A 16,218-nucleotide genomic window follows, 5' to 3' on the forward strand; every position below is an offset into this window, starting at 1 on the left:
TATTTTGAGGTCCTGGACCCCCATTTTGGAGTCCCTGACCCCCCATTTTGAGGTCCTGGACCCCCATTTTGAGGGTTTGGGGGGTATTTTGGGGTCCCTAACCCCCATTTTGGGGTCCCTGACCCCCATTTTAGGGTCTCTGACCCCCATTTTGAGGGTTTGGGGAGTATTTTGGGGTCCCTGACCCCCATTTTGAGGTCCCTGACCCCCATTTTGAGGTCCCTGACCCCCATTTTGAGGGTCTCTGACCCCCATTTTGAGGTCCTGGACCCCCATTTTGAGGGTTTGGGGGGTATTTTGGGGTCCCTGACCCCCATTTTGAGGTCCCTGACCCCCGTTTTGGGGTCTCTGACCCCCATTTTTTTGGGGTGCAGCCGGACCTGCTCTGTGCCCTGCGGGCCCGGGGGCACCGGCCCGAGGCTGTCGGGGGGCTCTGGGTGCTGGGGGGGTCCCTGAGGGGGCCCCTCACCAAGATGGGGGGGACGCATCAAGACCTGGAGGCGCCGCTGGTTCCACCTCGACCCCCACAGGAGGGTCCTGGCCTATTATGGGGGTACTTGGGGGGGTCTGGGGGGGGCTTTGAGGGGGTTTGGGGGAGTTTGAGGGAGGTTTGGGGGGGGTCTCAGGGGGGTTTGAGGGGGTCTTGGGGGGTCTGAGGGGGGTCAGGGGGGGTCTGGGGGTGGTTTTAGAGAGTCTTGGGGGGGTCTCTGGGGGTTTGGGGGTCTCTGGGGGAGTCTCTGTGGGTCTCTGTGGGGGGGTCTTTGGGTCTTTGGTGGTCTCTGAGTGGTCTCTGGGGGGGTTTGGGGGTCTCTGGGTGGTCTTTGGGGGGGTTTGGGGGTCTCTGTGTGGTCTCTGTGGGTTTGAGGGTCTCTGGGTATCTCTGGGGGGTCTCTGGGGGGGGTCTCTGGGTGGTCTCTGGGGATTTGGGGATCGCTGGGGGGGTCTCTGGGGGTTTGGGGGTCTCTGGGTGGTCTTTGGGGGTCTCTGGGTGATCTTTGGGTGTTTTTGGGGGGGTCTCTTTGGCTTTGGGGGTCTCTGGGTGATCTTTGGGGGTCTCTGGGGTGGGTCTCTGTGGATTTGAGGCTCTCTGGGGGGGTTTTTGGGGGTCTCTGGGGGGGGGTCTTTGGGGGTCTCTGGAGATTTGGGGGTCTCTGTGGATTTGGGGGTCTCTGGGTGGTCTCTGGGGGGGGTCTCTGTGGATTTGAGGCTCTCTGAGGGGGTTTTTGGGGGTCTCTGGGTGGTCTTTGGGGATTTGGGGGTCTCTGGGGGGGTCTCTGGGTGATCTTTGGGGGTCTCTGGGGGGGGTCTCTGGGGATTTGGGGGTCTCTGGGTAGTCTTTGGGGGTCTCTGGGGGTTTGGGGGTCTCTGGAGATTTGGGGGTCTCTGTGGATTTGGGGGTCTCTGGGGGTTTGGGGGTCTCTGGGTGGTCTTTGGGGGTCTCTGGGGGTTTGGGGGTCTCTGGGTGGTCTTTGGGGGTCTCTGGGTGGTCTCTGGGTGATCTTTGGGGGTCTCTGGGGGGGTCTCTGTGGATTTGAGGCTCTCGGGGGGGGTTTTTGGGGGTCTCTGGAGATTTGGGGGTCTCTGGGTGGTCTTTGGGGGTCTCTGGGGTGGGTCTCTGGGGATTTGGGGGTCTCTGGGTAGTCTTTGGGGGTCTCTGTGGATTTGGGGGTCTCTGGGGGTTTGGGGGTCTCTGGGTGGTCTTTGGGGGTCTCTGTGGGTTTGAGGGTCTCTGGGTATCTCTGGGGGGGTCTCTGGGGGGGGTCTCTGGGTTTTTGGGGGTCTCTGGGCGGTCTCGGGGGGGGGTCTCTGTGGATTTGGGGGTCTCTGGGTGGGTCTTTGGGGGTCTCTGTGGATTTGGGGGTCTCTGGAGATTTGGGGGTCTCTGTGGGTTTGGGGGTCTCTGGGTGGTCTTTGGGGGTCTCTGGGGTGGGTCTCTGGGAATTTGAGGCTCTCTGGGGGGGGTTTTGGGGGTCTCTGGGGTGGGTTTTTGGGGGTCTCGGGGGGGGGTCTCTGTGGGTTTGGTTTTTTGGGGGTCTCTGGGTGGTCTTTGGGGGTCTCTGTGGATTTGGGGGTCTCTGGAGATTTGGGGGTCTCTGGGTGGTCTTTGGGGGTCTCTGTGGATTTTGGGCTCCCCCTTGACCCCCCCCGTGTGTCCCCCCTCCCCAGACCAGGCGCAGACGAAGCTCAAGGGGGTCATTTATTTCCAGGCCATCGAGGAGGTTTGGTACGACCCCGGCAGGGTGGCCGGAAAGGTGCGGGAAGGGGGGGGGGACAGGATCTGGGGGGCCCGCCCAGGGGTCTCCATGGGGCTGGGGGGGGGGTCTATAGGACACACTCAGGGTGTTCCGTGGGGCTGGGGGACCTATAGGACCTATAGGACCACCCAGGGGGCTCTATGGGGCTGGGGGGGGTCTATAGGACCCACTCAGGGTGTTCTGTGGGGCTGGGGGACCTATAGGACCTATAGGACCACCCAGGGGGCTCTATGGGGCTGGGGGGGGTCTATAGGACCCACTCAGGGTGTTCTGTGGGGCTGGGGGACCTATAGGACCTATAGGACCACCCAGGGGGCTCTATGGGGCTGGGGGGGGTCTATAGGACCCACTCAGGGTGTTCTGTGGGGCTGGGGGACCTATAGGACCTATAGGACCACCCAGGGGGCTCTATGGGGCTGGGGGGGGTCTATAGGACCCACTCAGGGTGTTCTGTGGGGCTGGGGGACCTATAGGACCTATAGGACCACCCAGGGGTCTCTATGGGGCTGGGGTGGTCTATAGGACCCACTCAGGGTGTTCTGTGGGGCTGGGGGACCTATAGGACCTATAGGACCACCCAGGGGGCTCTATGGGGCAGGGGGAGTCTCCATGGGGTGGGGGGACCTATAGGACCTATAGGACCACCCAGGGATCTCTATGGGGCAGGGGGAGTCTCCATGGGGTGGGGGGACCTATAGGACCTATAGGACCACCCAGGGATCTCTATGGGGCTGGGGGGGTCTATAGGACCCACTCAGGGTGTTCTGTGGGGCTGGGGGGTCTCCATGGGGTGGGGGGACCTATAGGACCTATAGGACCACCCAGGGGGCTCTATGGGGCTGGGGGGGGTCTATAGGACCCACTCAGGGTGTTCTGTGGGGCTGGGGGACCTATAGGACCTATAGGACCACCCAGGGGGCTCTATGGGGCTGGGGGGGGTCTATAGGACACACTCAGGGTGTTCTGTGGGGCTGGGGGACCTATAGGACCTATAGGACCACCCAGGGGGCTCTATGGGGCTGGGGGGGGTCTATAGGACCCACTCAGGGTGTTCTGTGGGGCTGGGGGACCTATAGGACCTATAGGACCACCCAGGGGTCTCTATGGGGCTGGGGTGGTCTATAGGACCCACTCAGGGTGTTCTGTGGGGCTGGGGGACCTATAGGACCTATAGGACCACCCAGGGGGCTCTATGGGGCTGGGGGGGGTCTATAGGACCCACTCAGGGTGTTCTGTGGGGCTGGGGGACCTATAGGACCTATAGGACCACCCAGGGGTCTCTATGGGGCTGGGGTGGTCTATAGGACCCACTCAGGGTGTTCTGTGGGGCTGGGGGACCTATAGGACCTATAGGACCACCCAGGGGGCTCTATGGGGCAGGGGGAGTCTCCATGGGGTGGGGGGACCTATAGGACCTATAGGACCACCCAGGGATCTCTATGGGGCAGGGGGAGTCTCCATGGGGTGGGGGGACCTATAGGACCTATAGGACCACCCAGGGATCTCTATGGGGCTGGGGGGGTCTATAGGACCCACTCAGGGTGTTCTGTGGGGCTGGGGGGTCTCCATGGGGTGGGGGGACCTATAGGACCTATAGGACCACCCAGGGGGCTCTATGGGGCTGGGGGGGGTCTATAGGACCCACTCAGGGTGTTCTGTGGGGCTGGGGGACCTATAGGACCTATAGGACCACCCAGGGGGCTCTATGGGGCTGGGGGGGGTCTATAGGACCCACTCAGGGTGTTCTGTGGGGCTGGGGGACCTATAGGACCTATAGGACCACCCAGGGGTCTCTATGGGGCTGGGGTGGTCTATAGGACCCACTCAGGGTGTTCTGTGGGGCTGGGGGACCTATAGGACCTATAGGACCACCCAGGGGGCTCTATGGGGCAGGGGGAGTCTCCATGGGGTGGGGGGACCTATAGGACCTATAGGACCACCCAGGGATCTCTATGGGGCTGGGGGGGTCTATAGGACCCACTCAGGGTGTTCTGTGGGGCTGGGGGGTCTCCATGGGGTGGGGGGACCTATAGGACCTATAGGACCACCCAGGGGGCTCTATGGGGCTGAGGGGGTCTATAGGACCCTCTCAGGGGGTTCTATGGGGCAGGGGGAGTCTCCATGGGGTAGGGGGGAACCTATAGGACCCACTGAGGGGTCTCTATGGGACTGGGGGACCTATAGGGCCCACCCATGGGGTTCTATGGGGCTGGGGGACCTATAGGACCCACGGAGGGGTCTCTATGGGGCTGAGGGATCTATAGGGCCCACCGAGGGGTCTCTATGGGACTGGGGGACCTATAGGACCCACTGAGGGTGTTTTGTGGGGCTGGAGGCACCTATAGGGCCTTCTTGGGGGGAAGGGAGGGGTGGTCTCTGTGTCTGCCCCCCAAAATGTCCCCGTCCGGCCCCCCCAGAGCCCAAACCCCCGGCTGACCTTCTGCCTCAAGACCTACGAGCGGCTCTTCTGGCTCGTGGCTCCCTCGGCCGAAGCCCTTCGGATCTGGATGGACGCCGTGCTCACCCTCACCCGCGGCGGGGGGGCCTTCTGAGACCCCCTTTCCCCCCCAAAAATCCCCTCAAAACCCCCCCAAAAATCCCCTCAAAACCTTCACAAAAATCCTCTCAAAAACCCCCAAAAATCCCCTCAAAACCCTCACAAAAATCCCCTCAAAACCCCCCCCAAAATCCCCTCAAAACCCCCCGAAAAATCCCCTCAAAACCCTCACAAAAATCCTCTCAAAAACCCCCAAAAATCCCCTCAAAACCCTCACAAAAATCCCCTCAAAACCTTCACAAAAATCCTCTCAAAACCCCCCAAAAATCCCCTCAAAACCCCCCCAAAAATCCTCTCAAAACCCCCCCCAAAAATCCCCTCAAACCCCCCCAAAAATCCTCTCAAAACCCTCACAAAAATCCCCTCAAAACCCTCACAAAAATCCTCTCAAAAACCCCCAAAAATCCTCTCAAAACCCCCCAAAAATCCCCTCAAACCCCCCCAAAAATCCTCTCAAAACCCCCCAAAAATCCCCTCAAAACCCTCCCAAAAATCCTCTCAAAAACCCCCAAAAATCCTCTCAAAACCCCCCAAAAATCCCCTCAAACCCCCCCGAAACATCCCCTCAAAACCCCCCCAAAAATCCTCTCAACCCCCCCCAAAATCCTCTCAAAACCTTCACAAAAATCCTCTCAAAACCCCCCAAAAATCCCCTCAAACCCCCCCAAAAATCCTCTCAAAACCCCCCAAAAATCCCCTCAAAACCCTCACAAAAATCCTCTCAAAAACCCCCAAAAATCCCCTCAAAACCCCCCCAAAAATCCCCTCAAAACCCCCCAAAAATCCCCTCAACCCCCCCCGAAAAATCCCCTCAAAACCCTCACAAAAATCCTCTCAAAAACCCCCAAAAATCCCCTCAAAACCCTCACAAAAATCCTCTCAAAAACCCCCAAAAATCCCCTCAAAACCCCCCCAAAAATCCCCTCAAAACCCCCCAAAAATCCCCTCAAACCCCCCCAAAAATCCTCTCAAAACCCTCACAAAAATCCTCTCAAAACCCCCCCAAAAATCCCCTCAAAACCCTCACAAAAATCCCCTCAAAACCCTCACAAAAATCCTCTCAAAACCCCCCAAAAATCCCCTCAAAACCCCCCCAAAAATCCCCTCAAAACCCCCCCAAAAATCCCCTCAAAACCCCCCCCAAAATCCCCTCAAAACCCCCCCAAAAATCCTCTCAAAACCCTCCCAAAAATCAGCCGGGAGCCCCAAAACCCGACTGGGAACGATGGGCGGCCATTTTGTCCCCTCACGTTTCCCGCCATTTTGTCCCCCTCACATTTCCCTCCCTTTTCCCCTCACGTTTCCCTCCATTTTCCCCTCACATTTCCCGCCATTTTCCCCTCACATTTCCCGCCATTTTCCCCTCACGTTTCCCTCCATTTTCCCCTCACATTTCCCGCCATTTTCCCCTCACGTTTCCCGCCATTTTCCCCTCATGTTTCCCTTCTATTTTCCCCTCACATTTCCCGCCATTTTCCCCTCACATTTCCCTCCCTTTTCCCCTCACGTTTCCCGCCATTTCCCCCTCACATTTCCCGCCATTTTCCCCCTCACGTTTCCCGCCATTTTCCCCTCATGTTTCCCTTCTATTTTCCCCTCACATTTCCCGCCATTTTCCCCTCACGTTTCCCACCATTTCCCCCTCACATTTCCCGCCATTTTCCCCTCACATTTCCCGCCATTTTCCCCTCACGTTTCCCTTCTATTTTCCCGCCATTTTCCCCTCAATTTTCCACCCCTTTTTCCATCACGTTTCCCACCGTTTTTCCCCTCACATTCCTCACCATTTCCCCTCAATTTCCCGCCCTTTTCCCCTCGCATTTTCCACCCTTTTTCCACCTTTTTTCCCCTCATGGTTCCCACCCTTTTCCCCCTCACATTTCCCACCATTTTCCCCTCACGTTTCCCACCATTTTCCCTTCTATTTTTCCCGCCATTTTCCCCTCAATTTTCCACCATTTTCCCCTCACAATTCCCTCCATTTTCCCCTCACTTTTTCCACCATTTTCCCCTCAATTTTCCAACCCTTTTCCCCTCATGTTTCCCACCCTTTCCCCCCCCGTTTTCCCCTCAATTTTCCACCCCTATTTCCCTCACTTTTCCCACCCTTTTCCCCTCAATTTCCCACCCTTTTCTCCTCACTTTTCCTGCCTTTTTTTTCTCCCCTTTCCCCCCCATTTTCTACCTTTCTCCCCCCCCCATTTCCCACTTTTTTCCCCTCACGTTCCACCCGGGAACCCTGACCGTTACTGGGAGCACTGGGAGCCAACTGGAAGCCCCACAATTCCTCCCTTGGGATCCTGCCTGGCCTGGCCTGTGTATTTATTAAAGCTTTTTTTGGGACAAAACTCTCATTTTTGGTCATTTCGGTGTATATTATACACAGTTTCATATATAACCGTGCATCTAATATATATACGTATAATTATATAACTAACATATATTATATATAATATATAATATTATGTTATATAATTATACACCCAAATAGATGTTATGTATATAATTATACCTATTATTTATTCATATTTTTATATTTTTGTGTATTTGCTAATATTTTTTGTTATACGCGATTACATTTTCATAATTTTTATATTTTGGCATATTTTAAAGCACTTACTTATTTACACCCTTATACACTTATTTACACTCACTTATTTATAATTATATATATAATTATATATATATAATATATATATAATATATGATATATATATAATTATATATATATATAATTATATATATAATTATATATATATTATTATTTATATCTATATATATATAGATAGATATAATTATATATATAATTATATATATAATTATAAAACACATTACTTAGTCCTTCCCTCCCCCAAAAAAATGACTCCGGGACCCCCAAATTCCACCACAACCCTTTTTATTGATCCCCCCCCAGCTCGGGGAGGAGGAGACAAGGAAGCTCCGCCCTAATGGGGGAGGAGACAAGGAGGCCCCGCCCTAACGGAGGAGGGGCAACAACAGGAAGGGGAGGAGCCACCCGGGCCCCTCCAGGGGGTGGCCCCGCCCCGACGGGCCCTTGGTCCCATCCTTGCGCCCCTGGCGCCCGGCGACCATCTTGTCCCCGCCCCCGGCGGCCATCTTGTCCCCGCCCCCGGCAGCCATCTTGTCCCCGCCCCCGGCGGCCATCTTGTCCCCACCCCCGGCGGCCATCTTGTCCCCACCCCCGGCGGCCATCTTGTCCCCGCCCCCAGCGGCCATCTTGTCCCCGCCCCCGGCGGCCATCTTGTCCCCGGCGGCCATCTTGCCACCAGCGGCCCTCTTCCCCCCGGCGTCCACACCGGGCTGACCGCCGGTGGCCTCAGTGGCCGCGTCGACCTCCCCGGCACCCTCCGCGCCGCCGCCGGCGGTGGCGGCCATCTTGTTCGGCGTGGCGTCGGCGTCGGCCGCCCTGGGCGTGGCCGTGGGGGCGTGGCCGTGGGGGAGGAGCTCGAGGCGGGGCAGGTCGGGGTCGAAGAGGGTCCTGTTGGCCAGGTGGCGGTTGCAGAGGTCGCCGGCGCAGCAGGAGCCGCTCAGCGAGGCCGCGTCGTCCCCCCGCCATTCCTGGGCGCAGCTCCCGTCCCGGACGCAGCCCCGCACCTCCCGCCACAGCGTCACGTTACCTGGGCGGGGTCAAGGGGGGGCGGGGTCAGGGGCGAGGCCACGCCCCCCATGGGGGTCCTAGAGGGTCATCCCGGCAATGGCCACGCCCCCTAAATGCCATATAAGGTCACCGTGGCGACCACTACCCCCACCCCATAGGGTCACCCTACGTCCCCTATAGGGTCACCCTGCGATGGCCACGCCCCCCAGACACCATATAGGGTCGCCCTATATTTCCTATAGGGTGATCCCAGCGATGGCCACGCCCCCTAGATACCATATAGGGTCATCCTACGTCCCCTATAGGGTCACCCTGTGATGGCCACGCCCCCCTGAAGCCATAGGAGGTCACCATGGCGACCACTACACCCCCCCCCCCCCATAGGGTCACCCTACGTCCCCTATAGGGTCACCCTGCGATGGCCACGCCCCCTAGACACCATATAGGGTCGCCCTATATTCCCTATAGGGTGATCCCAGCGATGGCCACGCCCCCTAAATGCCATATAAGGTCAATATGGGGACTACATGGGAGCCCCCAGCCCCATAGAGACCCCATAGAGACCCCCTAAAACCCCCTAAAGACCCCTAAAGACCCACTAAAGACCCCATAGAGACCCCATAGAGACCCCCTAAAACCCCCTAAAGACCTCTAAAGACCCACTAAAGACCCCATAGAGACCCCCTAAAACCCCCCAAACACCCCATAGAGACCCCCTAAAACCCTCTAAAGACCCCTAAAGACCCACTAAAGACCCCTAAAGACCCCCCAAAGACCCCATAGAGATCCTCCAAAACCCCCCAAATACCCCCTAGAGGGTCTTAGAGACCCCTTAAAACCCCCTGAAGACCCCCTAAAGACCCCATAGAGGCCTCATAGAGACCCCATAGAGACCCCAAAGACCCCCTAAAACCCCCCAAAGACCCCCTAAAGACCCCATACAGACCCCCCAAAACCCCCTAAATCCCCCAAACACCCCCCAAAGACCCCCTAGAGACCCCCCAAAGACCCCATAGAGGCCTCACCCAGCCTGAGGGTGACGTTGCCATGGAAACAGCCCCTCAGGTCGTCGTAGCACTGGACGACGGTGCCGGGGGGGCAGGGCCCCTCCTCGGGGCACCCGAAACAGCGCAGCCCGTTGGGGGTCCGGGCGCTGCCGTTGGCTGGGGGGGGGGGGGGGGGAGCAACAGGGAGGGGCGTGGTCAGCGAGGCTCCGCCCACAGGCCCCGCCCACCCAGTGGCCGGTGCCCCCCAGTGCCCTCCCAGTGCCTCCCAGTCCCTCCCAGTGCCTTCCCAGTGCCTCCCAGTGCCTTCCCAGTTCCTCCCAATTCCCTCCCAGTGCCCACCGAGTCCCTCCCAGTCCCCCCCAATCCCCTCCCAGTCCCCCCCAATCCCCTCCCAGTCCCTCCCAGTCCCCTCCCATCCCCTCCCAGTCCCTCCCAGTCCCTCCCAATCCCCTCCCAGTCCCCCCCAATCCCCTCCCAGTCCCTCCCAGTCCCCTCCCAGTCCCCCCTAATCCCCCCCCAATCCCCCCTCAATCCCCTCCCAGTCCCTCCCAGTCCCTCCCACTCCCCTCCCAGTCCCTCCCAGTCCATCCCAATCCCCTCCCAGTCCCCTCCCAGTCCCTCCCAGTCCCCTCCCAGTCCCCCCTAATCCCCCCCCAATCCCCCCTCAATCCCCTCCCAGTCCCTCCCAATCCCCTCCCAGTCCCTCCCAGTCCATCCCAATCCCCTCCCAGTCTCTCCCAGTCCCTCCCAATCCCCTCCCAGTCCCTCCCAGTCCATCCCAATCCCCTCCCAGTCTCTCCCAGTCCCTCCCAGTCCCTCCCAATCCCCCCCCAAACCCCTCCCAGTCCCTCCCAATCCCCTCCCAGTCCCCCCAAATCCCCTCCCAGTCCCCCCAAATCCCCTCCCAGTCCCTCCCAGTCCCTCCCAATCCCCTCCCAAACCCCTCCCAGTCCCCCCCAATCCCCTCCCAGTCCCTCCCAGTCCCTCCCAAACCCCTCCCAGTCCCCCCCAGTACCGGGCAGGGGCAGCGCCCCCTGCTGGCCGAGGGGCAGCTGGTGGTTGCAGGCCCCGCCCCCGCAGTGACGTCGCCGCTCGAACACGACGACCCCCAAGAGCTCGAGGGCGCGGGCGATGGCCCCGGGCTGGCCCCGCCCACAGCCACGCCCACCCAGCGCGAACCGGCCGTGACCTGGGGGGGGATGGACCCCATAAATACCCCATAGGGACCCCCCACCCCATAGAGACCCCATAAATACCCCATAGGGACCCCAGAGACCCCCCACCCCATAGAGACCCCATAAACACCCCATAGAGACCCCCCACCCCATAGAGACCCCATAAACACCCCATAGAGACCCCAGAGACCACCGACCCCATAGAGACCCCATAAATACCCCATAGGAACCCCATAAATACCCCATAGACCCCAGAGACCACCGACCCCACAGAGACCCCATAAACACCCCACAGAGACCCCCCACCCCATAGAGACCCCATAAACACCCCACAGAGACCCCCCACCCCATAGAGACCCCATAAATACCCCATAGGGACCCCAGAGACCCCCCACCCCACAGAGACCCCATAAACACCCCACAGAGACCCCCCACCCCATAGAGACCCCATAAATACCCCATAGGGACCCCAGAGACCCCCCACCCCATAGAGACCTCATAAATACCCCATAGGGACCCCAGAGACCACCGACCCCATAGAGACCCCATAAATACCCCATAGAGACCCCAGAGACCACCGACCCCATAGAGACCCCATAAATACCCCATAGGGACCCCAGAGACCACCGACCCCATAGAGACCCCATAAACACCCCATAGGGACCCCAGAGACCCCCCACCCCATAGAGACCCCATAAACACCCCATAGGGACCCCAGGCCCATCGAAACACCAGAGACCCCGCTGAACCCCATAGAGACCCCATAAACCCCCCACCCATAGACCCCACGGAGACCCCACAAACACCCCATAGGGACCCCAGACCCATGGAAACCCCAGAGACCCCACAAGGACCCCAGAGACCCCACAGAGACCCCAGAGATCCCAGAGACCCCCCCAGCCCCAGAGGGACCCCATAGGGACCACAGAGACCCCCCCACCCCATAGAAACCCCAGAGATCTCATAGAGATCCCCCCCAACCCCATAGCGACCCCCCAGACCCCATAGAGATCCCCAAGACCCCCCCAGCCCCATAGAGACCCCATAGCGACCCCACAGACCCCATAGACCCCCCCAGCCCCATAGAGACCCCATAGCGACCCCCCAGACCCCATAGAGACCCCCAAGACACCCCCAGCCCCCCAGGGCCCCCATAGACACCCCATAGCGACCCCCCAGACCCACAGAGACCCCCCAGACCCCCCAGAGACCCCCGAGACCCCCCACTCACTCCAAGTGACGGCCGCCAAGGCCTCGGCGCAGACGTCGCTGTCCGGGGGGCAGGTGACGTTGGTGGGGTGGGCACAGGTCCCGTCCTGCGCCCCACAGCTCAGGCACTGCAGCCCCACAGCTCCTGCGACCCACAGATCGACCCCACAGATCAGCCACTGCCCCATAGATCAGTTACTGCCCCATAAATCAACCCCACAGCTCAGGCACTGCACCCCACAGATCCTGCCCCATAACCGACACATCAATCCCTGCCCCACATCACCCCACTGCAGCCCCACAGATCCTGCCCCACACATCAGTCACTGCCCCACGTCTCTGTCACCAGCCCCACATCGGCCCCACATGTCACTGCCCCACATGTCACTGCCCTACACCAGCCCCAGATGTCAGTACCCCACACGGGCCCCCCATCTCAGTCACCGCCCCACACGTCACCCGCCCCGCACCGGCCCCACGTCACCGGCCCCACACGTCACGGGCCGTGGGGCAGCGCCCTCCCCGCGAGGCCCCGACGTGTCCCAGCCTGTCCCGGCCCGACCCACGGCACCGCCCAGCCCCCCTCAGCCCCCCAAAACCCCCCTGCCCCACAGATCTGACCCCTGACACCCCCCTGCCCCACAGATCTGACCCCTGACACTCCCTGCCCCACAGCCCCCTGACACCCCCCTGCCCCACAGACCCCTGACACTCCCCTGCCCCACAGATCTGACCCCTGACACCCCCCTGCCCCACAGCCCCCTGACACTCCCTGCCCCACAGATCTCACCCCCGACACCCCCCTGCCCCACACATCCTGCCCCACAGCTGCATGACACCCCCCACGCCCCACAGATCTGACCCTGACACCCCCTGTACCCCAGCCCCCTGACACCCCCTGCCCCACAGATCTGACCCCCTGACACCCCCTGCCCTACAGCCTCTGCCCCACAAATCTGACCCCAACAACCCCCTGCCCCACAGATCTGACCCCCTGACACCCCCTGCCCTACAGCCTCTGCCCCACAAATCTGACCCCAACACCCCCCTGCCCCACAGATCTGACCCCTGACACCCTCTTGCCCCACAGCTCCTGCCCCACAACCCCCCTGACACCCCCCCAGCCCCACGGCGGCCCCACATCTCCACCCCCCCCCCAACTCCTGCCCCATCAGCCCCCACCCCCCTCGCCCCCCACTCCCCGAGTGCCCCCCAAGTGCCCTCTGTACCCCCCCAGCCCCACACCCCCCGCGTGCCCCCCAAGTGCCCCCCGTACCCGTGGGTAGCAGCAGCAGTGGCAGCAGCGGCAGCAGCAGCCGGGCCCCCCCCATGGCCCTGCCCCACATGTCGGCCCGGCCCGGGGGCCGTGGGGCAGAGCCGCCCCATTTATGGCGGCGGGGACAGGGTGGGGCGAGGGTGGGGCGAGGGTGGGGGGCCCCCGGGGCTCCCCGCCCCACAGCGCGGCCCCACAGGCTGCCACGGCTTCCCCGCCCCACAGGGCGGCTTGAAAGGGCTCCCTGCCCCATAGCGTGGCCTGAGAGAGCTCTGCACCCCATAGCGTGATCCTACAGCCTCCCTGCCCCATAGCGTGGCCCTACGGCCTTCCTGCCCCATAGCATGGCCTGAGAGAGCTCCCTGCCCCATAGCACGGCCCTACAGCCTCCCTGCCCCATAGCACAGCCTGAGAGAGCTCCCTGCCCCAGAGCACAGCCCGAGAGAGCTCCCTGCCCCATAACACGGCCCAAGAGAGCTCCCTGCCCCATAGCATGCTCCTACAGCCTCCCTGCCCCATAGCACAGCCCCACAGGGTTCCACAGCTTCCCCGCCCCACAGTGTGGCCCCCCAGCAGCTCGTGAGCTCTGTGCCCTATAGATCTGCCCCACAGCTCTGCCCCACAGCTCTGCCCCATAGCTCTGCCCTAAAGCTCTGCCCCACAGCTCTTCCCAACAGTTCTGCCCCATAGCTCTGCCCCATAGCACAGCACCCCCAGCTCTGCCCCCCAGCCCTGCCCCCCATTTCCCCCCCCCCCCAGCCCGGAACAAACTCCTGAGTCACCCCCAAAATGACTCAACTCCCCCCCCCCCATAACAAAGGGGGGGGAGGGGGTGGGAATTTTTTAGGGGGGGCCCCGCCCTGCCCCACACAGGAGGGTCCCCCCCGAGGGCAGAGGGTGGGGCAGAGGGTGTGGCCCCTCCCCAAAATGTGTGGGGCGGGGCTAAAGAAAGAGAGGGAGGAGGAGGAGGAGGGGGAGGGGGAGGAAGGGGCGGGCGGGGGGAGGGGGCGGCCCCGGCGGGGGGGTCCCCGGGCAGGCGGTTGCAGAGCCCCCCCCGGCAGCAGTGGGGCGGGGCCCCCCCCCGCAGCCCCCCCAGCCCCACGGGGGTCTCGCACCAGGCGGGGGTCGCGCAGCCCCGGACCAGCCACGGCTCCCCCGAGGGGCCTGGGGGGGGGGACAGAGAGAGGTGGGGGGGGGGTCAGGGGGGGGTCAGGGGGAGACCCCGGACCCACTGAGACCCCATAGACCCTATAGAGAGCCCCTAGCCCCACAGAGACCCCAAAGACCCTATAGAGACCCCACAGAGACCCCATAGACCCTATAGAGACCCCAGAGAGACCCCACAGAGACCCCCCCCAGACCCAGAGAGACACTAGAGAGACCCCAGACCCACAGAGAGCCCCCCAGCCCCACAGAGACCCCACATAGACCCCAGACCTACAGAGACCCCATAGAGACCCCCCCAGCCCCACAGAGAACCCAGAGAGAACCCCCCAGACCCACAGAGACCCCCCAGACCCACAGAGACCCCATAAACCCTATAGAGAAACCCCAGACCCACAGAGACCCCATAAACCCTATAGAGACCCCCAAGACCCCATAAAGACCTCCCAGACCCTACAGAGACCCTAGACCCAAAGAGACCCCATAGAGACCCCCAAGACCCCACAGAGACCCCCCAGACCCACAGAGACCCCACAGGCCCTATAGAGACCCCCCAAGAGACCCCCCCAGCTCGTACAGACCCCATAGAGCCCCCTCAGAGACCCCATAACACCTGTAGAGAACCCACAGAGACCCCCCCAGATCATCCAGGTCCCACAGGGACCCCACGAAGAGCCCCCACCCCACAGAGACCCCAGAGAGCCCCCCCAAGACCCCACAGAGACCCCATAAACCCTATAGAGACCCCAGACCCACAGAGACCCCATAGGGACCCTGCAGACCCACAGAGACCCCCATAGACCCTACAGAGACCCCCCAGAGACGCCCCCGAGCCCCCCCAGACCCCCCAGAGACCCCCCAGACCTCCCAGACCCACAGAGACCCCCCCGCAGATCAAGAGAGACCCCATAGACACCCCCCAAAGCCCCCCCATAACCCCCCAAACCCCCCCATAACCCCCTCAAACCCCCCCAAATCCCCTCAACCCCCCCCAAATCCCCCCCAATCCCCCCAGCCCCCCCCATAGCCCCCCCACCGTAGGTCCTGGCGGTGGCACAGCGGGTCCGGCCCCCCCCGCACGGCAGCACTTGGGGGTCGCAGCCTTGGGGGGCGTCGGGGCCGTCGCAGCCCCAGCAGAGCAGCCCCGAGGGGGGAGGGTCCCGCTCTGCACCAGTACGGACCAGTATGGACCAGTATGGAACCAGTATGGACCAGTGTGGACCAGTATGGACCGGCCAGAACGAGGGGTCCCCTCCCAGCAAACACCGAGGGACCCCCGGGCCCCCCCCAGTGCCCTCCCAGTATATCCCAGTACACCCCAGCGCCCTTCCCACTGCCCCACAATCCCCTCCCAGTCCCCTCCCAATCCCCTCCCAGTCCCTCCCAGTCCCTCCCAGTTCCCCCCAGCCCCTCCCAATCCCCTCCCAATCCCCTCCCAGTCCCCTCCCAGTATGTCCCAGTATGTCCCAGTCCACCCCACTGTTCCCCAGTGCCCTCCCAGTATATCCCAATACGCCCCAGTGCCCTTCCCAGTCCCTCCCAGTCCCTCCCAATCCCCTCCCAGTCCCTCCCAGTCCCCCCCAATCCCCTCCCAGTCCCTCCCAGTCCCCCCCAATCCCCTCCCAGTCCCTCCCAGTCCTTCCCAGTCCCCTCCCAGTCCCCCCCCCGTCCCCTCCCAGTCCCTCCCAGTCCCCCCCCAGTCCCTCCCAGTCCCCCCCAGTCCCCCCCCAGTCCCCCCCAGTCCCTCCCAGCCCCCAGTCTCACCGGGCTCACACCGGTCCCCCCGGCAGCACCTCAGGGTGACCCTCCGGCCGCCCCCGGAGTCGAAGGCGACGAGACCCCGACAGGGCCCGAAGGAGCCGCAGCCCCGGAGCCGCCCCTCCCCCTCTGCGGGGTCACGGGGGGTCACGGGGGGGTCACGGGGTCACCCCTCCCCCAGCCCCTGGCGCCCCGCCCCCC

General features: G+C 61.8%; 1 protein-coding gene across 1 annotated transcript; it reads left to right on the forward strand.

The window, feature by feature from the left end:
- Nucleotides 1-323: 323 nt before the first annotated feature.
- On the forward strand, nucleotides 324-4,977 carry LOC127466193 (pleckstrin homology-like domain family B member 3; the record flags this gene model as incomplete). The annotated part of the gene is given in 4 exon segments (XM_051776790.1): nucleotides 324-476; nucleotides 478-553; nucleotides 2,167-2,252; nucleotides 4,673-4,977. Coding segments are annotated over 4 exon segments (450 nt in total), but the record flags the coding sequence as incomplete, so codon positions are not given.
- Nucleotides 4,978-16,218: the final 11,241 nt, after the last annotated feature.

Source organism: Manacus candei, unplaced genomic scaffold (assembly GCF_025592945.1).
Source record: "Manacus candei isolate 608988 ecotype Guabito, Panama unplaced genomic scaffold, ASM2559294v1 h1tg000639l, whole genome shotgun sequence".
NCBI lineage: Eukaryota > Metazoa > Chordata > Aves > Passeriformes > Pipridae > Manacus > Manacus candei.